Here is a 9,256-nt window from a genome sequence, read left to right as displayed (position 1 = left end):
TGTTTCCGCTTCCAACCCTTGGTCACATTGCATCCCTGAAGGAAGTCAGAGCAGGAAACTGGGCACAAGGACTGAAGCAGAGGCCGTGGAAGAGTGCTGCTCACTGGCTTGCTCCTCACAGCTTGGTCAGTTTGCTTTCTTATACAACCCAGGACCACCTGCCCAGGGTTTGCTCTGCCCATAGTGAGCTGGACCTGAGCACATCAATCATTAATTAAGAAAAGTCCCTAAGGATTTGCCCACAGGCCAGTCTGATGAAGTTAATTCCTCAGGTGAAGTTCTCTCTCCTTAGATGATCCTAACTTGTGCCAAGTTGACAAAAATCTAGCCAACACATTGACCCCTTGCCAAATCAACACACAAATACATCACTCATAACCTCTCTTTTTTAATTATCCCCAAGATCTTATGTAAATAACATGATATAAAACGATATAACTTTAAAACTCTCATGGGGTTTAAATTTTCAGCACTTAAAATCCAAGTTCTCTGTTTTAAAAGGTTTTAAAAATCCAAAGACTCTCATCACAGGCTCCTGTAAAATCAAACATAAGTTAAACAGCGCTAGAGAAATGAGAGAGATGGTTCAGTGGTTTGATTTTACAGGATCTTGCCACTGGCTGATCTTGCAGAGGAGCCAGGTTCCATCCCCAGCATGCACTTGGCAGCTCACAACCACTGTCTATAACTCCAGTTCTAGGAGATCCAGGGTCTCTTAGCCTCTGCAGGCAGTGTATATGTGTGGTGCACATACATGTATGTAGACAAACATAAAATAAATCTCAGGTGGGGGTGTGGAGAAATGTCTCAGTCTAAGAGGACTTGCTGCTCTTCTAGAGGACCTGAGTTTAGTTCCCAGCACACCCGTATCAGGTAGCTTTACCAGTTCTTATAATTCTAGCTTAACATCTTCTGACCTCAGAGGGTAACAGTACACACACATGAGAACACACACATGCACACATGCACACAATTAAGTCACATGTTTCTCATTCTGTAAAGGAAGGACCAAGGCAAAACCAAGTGGAGCAGCATAAATACCTTAGTGTCTTCTGGTGTCTGAGGCTCCTTGATCATGAGAACCCAGGATCTCCTCTGTCTCACTCTGCCATCTGCACACGTGGCTTCCTTCTAAGCTCAGCCGAGTGTGTAGTTCCACTACATATCTTCTGCCATACTTGATGGGCATCTGACATCTCCATTGTCCTGGAGTCTCCACGGGCTGTACCTTCATAAATGGCTTCTTGGCCTCTCTTCAGGGACTCCCACTTTGCCACACAGCCCAAGCTGTTCTCCATAACCCTACAGTCCTGGGATTTTCACTGTTACTGAGACTATTTCTTCATCAGTGTCCTCTCCAGGCCTCTCCCTGTGCAAAGTCTCAGCTGCCTTCCATGACCCCCCTCCATTCTGCAGTTCTCATACTGCTAAAACCAGTTCCACGTGGGAGACTCTTACACATGACCAAGTTCAGCTGCCAGCATCAGATGCACCCTTGGCCCCCTCTGGGCCCATCACCATCACCAACACCAGGGAGAGAGGGAAAGAGGGAAAGAGAGAGGGAAAGAGGCAGGGAGGGAGGGATATAGTGAGGAGGGAAGAGAAGAAGGGAGGGATAGAAGGAGGAATAGAGGAAGGGATGGAGGAAGGAAGAGAAGAAGGGAGTGATGGAAAGAGGGAGAGAGGGAAGGAGGGATAGAGGGGGAGGAGTAGAGGGAGGGAAGGAGAGAGGGAGAGAGCTCTAGGAGGCTATAAAATGAGTGATAAGCAAGCTTGCAGAGTTGATGTGATCTAATCCTGCCAGGCCTCTTTTAAGATACACACATTTAACCATAATCTGAATTCCAGGCATAAAGCTCGGAGGTGACCCTCAGAAAGAACATATGCTTCCCTTGGCAAACAGTTTCTACTCTCTAAGACTCTGAGTAGGGTATTTCTCAGGTATGGGGTCTCCTCTTCCACATTCCAGAACCAACAAATCACACACACACAAGCATTAGCTGTTAACAGCTCACTTCTGGCACCATGGTTTAGTATAGTATTTGAAATCTCAAAATAGAAAGAAATGAGTAGAAAGTCTTGCTTGGTTCTGGTGTTGTCTCTGGGAGACAGATCTCTGGAACTCGCCACCTGGTTAATATGGAAATGGGCTGCTCCTGTCTGAGGCTCCTCCCTGTCTGTTGTCACCTGAGGCACACAGGTGTTACAGTACATGTGTGGGACTCAAAGGACAACCTCTGGCGTCACCTCCTGCCTTCCACCTTGTTTGAGGCATTGGCTACCTCGTCTACTGGGCCAACTGGCCCTCAGTTTCTGGGAGTCTCCACCTCCCATCTCACAGTAGAGAGGCTAGGATAACAGACATGTGCTTCTGTACCCAGCTTTACGGAGGTTCTGGGGATCCAAAAGTGAGGTCCTCTTGCTCGAGTGGCAAGCACTTTATCCACTGAGCCATGTCCCTGGCACCTCTTCTGGCTTCTTAATAATCCAACGCAGACCAGAGTCTGTCATGAAGCAGAGGCTTACAGGATAAGATGCCTTGGGAGATGATGGAGAAGCAATCTGGACACCACCCCCTCCTATATGCCAGAAGTGGTTACCACAGGGAGGGTGCTGTCCCTACACCAGGATGGGTCAAAATGTACCCGGTGAGAGAAACAAGCTGAGAACAGATAGCACAGGGAAGGCTGTCGGTTGGAACAGTTTTTACACTAAGAGAGAAAGAGAAAGACAGAACTGGAGAGGAGGAGGTCTGGAGAAATGCCAATATAAACAGGGAGAGCAATCTGTATACTGAAGGACTATTCTAGAGGGGATGGGGGGCCCTGGAGCTGCAGATGGATAATAAATGATGGTAGGAGCCTCGTTGGAGAGGCAGCAAGACTGACATGCAGGCAGGACTGGGCCAGCCTTCACAGAGAGGCGAGGCATAGCTGGTGGGTGAGGGATGAGCAGAACCTTTGGAAGCTGGCATCCTGCACTTCCATGCACAGTCCTGCTGCTTCCAACTTTTGTTTGGTTTCTGAGACTGGCAGAGGAGGCAGGCAGCACGGAGCATGGGTGCAGAGAGTCAGTGGCTGCACCCCATCAGACATGACAGTCACGCTAACGCCAGAGGGAGACGCTTCTGATTCATCCACCTTAGACACATCAGAAACCCAGGATCCAAACTGTACCTCTGAAAAGGATAATTATCAAAGACCCCAAAGGCACAGTCAATTCGTAATATTAATTTCTTAAGCTCAAACAAAAGGAAACTACACCCGAGAGAGAATAATTCCAGAGGATAATTACCTACTAATGTCTGGATTTATAATTACCAACAGTACCCACACACACACACACACACACACACACACACACACACACACACACACACTGCTCCATCAGATGTTGAGTGCCCCAAAGTCCTCAAAACTGTAGTTTTATGGCTCTGTTTCCATAAAATGTGAGAATCGAGAAGTCCTCGTATCTTCCGAACATAAGCAAGGATCTCCAGCAGTACTTTTCTAAGCATACAAAATCAAAGCCAAATTAAAAAAAAAAAAAAAAAAAAAAGTTTTTCTGTTTTTCCAGAACCAAACGCCAGTGGAAAGATAGCAAGATAGTACAATTTAGGCCATACATGTATTGCTAGCTTCAGAGGAGCTGAAAGTTAGAACCACTCACACACATTATGCTGCTTATAACTTAATTTTTATTAAAGATAAATATCATTAATAAATCATAAATACATATACCCACTCCCCAAGTACAGTATCAGAGCCTCATACAGGCAAATGACAATTCCAAACTCCATTCAGTGACACTTAATTTTTAATCCTTTTGGAAATCAAATTTAACCACAAAGTGTCCGCAGGTGCAGATGAGTCGTTTGCAGTCATAGGAGGCATTTTTTTGTTTGTTTATGTGAAATGAGTCAGCTCTCCTCCTCTGACATTTCCCTGAAGCAGAATGTAAGCAGCGTCTGGGCTCCCCTCTGCGTGGGACAGAGAGATGGTACTGGATGACATCCAGGGCAGGGTGGTCTGATCCCGCAGGTATCAACCTGAGCATCTGGTTTAGCTTCCCTTCTGTTACTGTGACAAAATCAACTTGGGGAAGAGAGGGTTTATTTGGCTCACAAGTCCAGGTTGCAGTGTGTTATTGCAGGGAAGTCAAGGCAGGAACATGAAGCAGATGGGCACACCACAGTCTCACAGACAGAGAGGTAAACACGGATCCTTGCTTGCCCTTGGCTGGCTTTCTCCTCTCATACTGTTTAGTATACCCTGCCTAGGAAATAGTGTCGCCCACAATGGACTGAATCTTCCTACGTCAATTAATAATGAAGAAATAATTTCTCATTAAAACTCTCTTCCAGAGTTAGCAGTTAGAAATACCCAGCACAGCATCTGAACTAGAGGCACCAGGCTCTGGTCCCCAAGACCCCTGCAGGAGGTAGTAAACCGCATGGTGCAAAACAACTCAACAGGGGCTGCAGAGGCACAGTAGGGGAGCCCTGATAAGCATTAGGGCTCCATCCCCAGCACCAAAAACCACAAAACAATACCACAAAAAAAGCAGGTATATGACATTTGGCCACAGAATCCATTTTCTACTTGTATTTAAAAGTGTTATACCTGGTAATTAGAAAATGCTACTTTTAATGGACTTAAAACCTTTTGCTATTGTTACTTTGCTTCACTCTAACTTGCTCCTGTCAGGCTTACACAGCCCTTCTCGACTCTGAGCTTGGATAGTTTCACCCTTCACCTCCAGGATCAATCTAAGGCCGGCTCTGAGGGTCTTATCCTGGGAGTTAAATTAACAGGTAGGAAACTAGACAGACCTGGGGCAAGACCCTGACAAAATTTTCTATTGAATTCCCAACCAAACTAAGGCATTTTGCAAATAATCCTAACTGAGAGGGTTTTTTTTTTCCTACTATACCTGTGCCAGTGTTCACACACAAGGATTTGCATCATGGAGAGCAACACAGAAATAAAAATAAGCAAAGACCTTCAGAGGTCACTGTTTAAAGGAGTCTTTGCAAAAATTGTCTCACTTACATGTTACTTGTTACAGTTTTGCATGCACATGTGTGCAGGCACGTATGTGTGCCACTGCGGGCTTGTAAAGATTAATTCTCTCCTTCAACCACAGGGGTCTCAAGGACTGAACTCAATATGTCAGATTTGGCCACACATGACCTCGTGAGAAGGCTAGTCTCAATGGGAGGTTTGTGAGAATTCCACGGATAACCCCAGGGCCAAGTCACGGGAAGTCAAGCAGAGCCAGGAAGAAGTAGACCAACACTCAAGACAACAGCCAGGTCAGAAGTGGCCGCGTGCAGGCAGAGTGAGATGCTGGTGACTCCTGGGGTAGCACCAGCCCCAAGCTTCTGAGAGAAGCAAGCCCATGAGAAGGGATGTTGATGGTGCACCAAAGGAGAAGACAGAGCATTGTGTCTGTGCCACGTCTCCGCTGCTGGGTGAGTCACTGAGTCACCTCAGCTGCCTCTGCGGACAACCAATCTGGTTGTAAGAATGAAGGATGGCCCCTTGCCAGGGGTGCTGGCATCTTCAATGCAACAGTAAATGTGACCACGTCTGCTTAGGCTCCAGTGCCCTGTGCATATACTTACGCCCAACCATCTTCACTGAATGCTCGATCTTGTATGCTCTCTGCAGACCTAACCTTGACCTTGTTCATGATGTGCAGATGCAAAGAGCAATATGGCTAATGAATGAGTAAACAGAAGGTCTAGCACATGGAGGCTGGTACTAGGTGCCGATGCCAGCTCTCCCACCCTCTAGATAGCAACACCACCACATGATTACAAGCTTTGGCTTCCCCCTCTGTCAAAGAAGATGTAGGGTTGGGTTGGGTTTGGATGGTGTATGTAGTCCTTAGTACACACCCAGGAACAAATACCCTTTCTCTTTACCTGGTTCAGAATTTCACATATTCTCAGTGAGGGTCCAGAACTTGGTGCGGCATGATTTTGAAGAATGTCACAGACAGAAGAAATTTCCCCAAGAGTTGTGGAAGAGATTCATAGGAGAGACAGGAGCAAGCATGAAAATGAGGCCCTGGAGGCAGCTTCCAGCTTCCTCCAACCTAACGGTGTTCCGACCGTTAAGTTTTCCTGAGTTCAGGTGAGAGCATATTCCAACATTTACAATTACACAGCCTTTGCCCCAAGCACATAGTAAAATCTAGAAGAGTAAAAAGCTGTGGGAAAGCAATAATTCCTGTGACACAGAGCAATATTACATGTCTGATGAATGGCCATAAGTCCCCTGTCTTTACCCAGCTCTGAAAACCTTCAGGGGTAGGGACACTAAGCTGAGAATAGAAAGTTAAATTCCAAAAGGCAGCACTCAGCATGTCTACGACTACATGATAAATTCTGGGAGGTCGGTAAGGACCACAGATTCGGGAAGAGCCCCTAGACTGGGCCTACTTCCTGGCTCTGTATCTCAGGGGCTTAGACCCAGTCCAGGGCTCAGGAAAGCTCCCGGGTACCCATACAGACCATGCCTGTACCTGGCTACCCTTGAGTTTGAACTTAGAGGTCTGAAGTTCCCCCAGGGTTGCAAATAGTCACTAGTAGTGCATCCAATGCAGAGCTGTCTCAGTGGAGACATCTCCCTCACTGGGATGTTAGCAGTAGTCAGTCTACACAGAAAGACTCAGCAGCGGCTTGTCAGCCTGACTTTTATGGTCCTATAAACTGGGCTCCTTCTAGCATGGAAGTGAGTGACAGAGGCTACAGGCATGCTTGTCTCCTAAAATCATACTGAGGACACTTTGGGTATCAAGTGGTTAATCTATATTAACTCAGTGCCCGGCTATATCATTTGAGCAAGAGGCAAGGTCTGAGAAGCTGGTTCATACCAGCCTTAACATTCAAAAAGTACAAGTGAGGGGCAGGAGACTCCAGAAAAGGACTGAAGATGCTACTTAGTTATAAGAATCCCCCACACACACACACAATTTCTCCCACCACCACCTTCTCCCAAGGCATGGGATACCCAGTTGGGGATCGACCACCAATTGAATCCTGATACCGCTTGATTCTCATTCCCAATTTGTCTACAGGCTGTGAGTCTTTGAACGAGTAAGTGACCCTGGCTGCTGGCTCTTAACCTACCCAGGGCTTCTAATGTATGCTGAGCCCTGAAACAGGTGGATGAAGGGCATGTCTCAAGCATTGAGGGCATCCCACAAAGGCCTGAAAAAACGAGATCTGTTATTGCTCTGGGTGCCGAGTGGGAAGAAGTCATTCCTCAGCTTTCGTATGTATCCTTTCCCATGTGCCTCTGAGAACATCCTCATTGTCTCTCTACCCGAGACAGTTTCCAGCAAGACCATCCCAGATCATCCCAAATCATCACCAAAGGTTATCAGAAGTTTGTCCTAGACGCCCCCCAGGGTCCCCTCAGACAGCAGGACAGTCCTGTTCTTTAGAGTTCTCCAGTGCTTGCCAGTAAGTGAGCAGGTCCTGGGGCTTCATAAAATGGCATGCCACAATTTTCTGAAAGCGGCACACGGAAAAGCGTAAACCGCCAGGGAAGAAGGTCTGTTTGGTGTGCAGCTCCTCCGGCCGGATCTTTAGCTTGGCCAAGCAGAGCCCAACAAACACATCCTCCAGCTTGATGAACGGAACGCTCTCTGAGACGTTGTATACTTGGATCGCCACGTCGCTGGAAAAGACATAACCAGTACCGGAGCAAAAAGGTGGGTACCTGTCCCAGGGATATTCGAACTTACTCACAAACCACTTGTTGAACTTCTGCCGGATGGGAAAGTCGTGGGGCTTTATGTAGCCTGTGAAGAACCTGGTCGTTTTGTTTTTCTTCAGCAGCAGTTCCGTCAGATAGCCAACATTCACAAACATGTCAGAGTCTGTTTTCATCACGTAAGCTGTCTGAGGACAAAAGTGGTAGACCCATTCCATACCCATCATGGTCTTCAGGGTCAGGTTGAAGTAGGCGTCCTTGAAGTCCTTCTGGATAATGTCGCGGTGCTGCTCGCTCTCCAGGGTTGTGGCATCCATCTCCTCGGTGTTGTCAGAGGTCCCCAGAAGGAAGAAGGTCCTCACCTGTTGGCCCTGCACCGATGTCTCTCTACCCCACGTCTTGCGGATGGCCATGCGAGCGGCCAGCTGCTTGTGAGATGACGTCACCAGCAGCACCAGGAAAGGCGGCTTCTGCTTGCAGTCTATATCCGGAATCTGAAGGAACTTCCCGTGACTTTTCTTGAAAACAAACGGGAGTTCTCTGAAAGAATCCATGCTGAAGTACAAGCAGAGTGCGCCCATCATGAGAATGGAGGCGTAAACTAGCCTCGTCTTCATGTGAGCCATCTGAAAGAACAAAGACAAAATGGCTAGGCCTGAGAAGTGTCGGGGTAGAGTAATAAAAGCCCGAACACATAAACTGAAAAAATTTTTAAAGTTTACCAAGAAAGTTCCCGATGCAAACGAAAAATAAGTGTTTAAGGAGATAGAATTGTTGCTAGCATTAATTGTATAACCTTTCTAAAATGATATAAAGCTGAAAAACTCAGTAACTTAAGAGTGAAGACAGTTGTAGACCAACTTACAAATCAATTGTGGCAATACACAGCGTTAAGGATAGTAAATTGTTTCATATCTCAAAAGTACTGAATTTAGAAATCACTTGTTTGATACCACCTTTGTATGTTTGTCTTTTCTTGTGTATCTTTAAATAACTGGTGATTGATGTTTGAATAAAAAGTTTTCTTTGGTGTAAAAAAAAATTAAAATTGTGAATCGGTGCAAACATCACTCATTATATATGTGTTCGGAATTATATCAAACCCCATACATATACAATTTTAAAAGGAACTTTTAAAATAAATGCTGAGTTGATGTGCCAGGTAGGTGAGATACATGAAGAGACGCACAGTTGAGTAAACTCTGGAATCTTTCAGAACAGAAGTGGAAGCCACACCTCAATGGTGAGGCACAAAGGACTGCCTAACACATTGGCTCACAGTGCCACACCTGGGATTCTAGACACTGGTCCCAGTTCTAGCCAGCCCCTCACTGATGGACTATTCAGACTCCTTGACAAAGAATGGCACAAAGTAGCTAGACAGCCTATGGGTCTGGAAGCTGTGCATTCTGGGTATACGCACAGGAGTGTCCACAGACTTCTCTGTGCTCAAAAGTCAGCTCTTAAGAATTTGAGTTCCTGAGAGGCTCATGTGTCTGAACTCTTACAGCTAATGGTGCAGCTATAGG

The 9,256-nt window shown here is 46.3% G+C and overlaps 1 protein-coding gene across 2 annotated transcripts in view; it reads right to left on the bottom strand.

Annotated features, from left to right (window-relative positions):
* Positions 1–3,689: 3,689 nt before the first annotated feature.
* B3galt5 (beta-1,3-galactosyltransferase 5) overlaps positions 3,690–9,256 on the bottom strand; it is a 42,924-nt gene continuing 37,357 nt past the window's right edge. For both annotated transcript variants that reach the window (XM_029470839.2, XM_029470840.2), the window contains exon 3: positions 3,690–8,353. In XM_029470839.2, coding sequence (XP_029326699.1) covers positions 7,427–8,353 — 927 coding nt within the window. In that variant the 3' untranslated portion in view covers positions 3,690–7,426. The remainder of the gene's footprint in view (positions 8,354–9,256) is intronic.

Source organism: Mus caroli, unplaced genomic scaffold (genome assembly GCF_978045245.1).
Source record: "Mus caroli unplaced genomic scaffold, Mus_caroli_1 scaffold_17, whole genome shotgun sequence".
Taxonomy (NCBI): Eukaryota; Metazoa; Chordata; class Mammalia; order Rodentia; family Muridae; genus Mus; species Mus caroli.
This window is presented reverse-complemented; position numbering and strand designations above follow the sequence as displayed.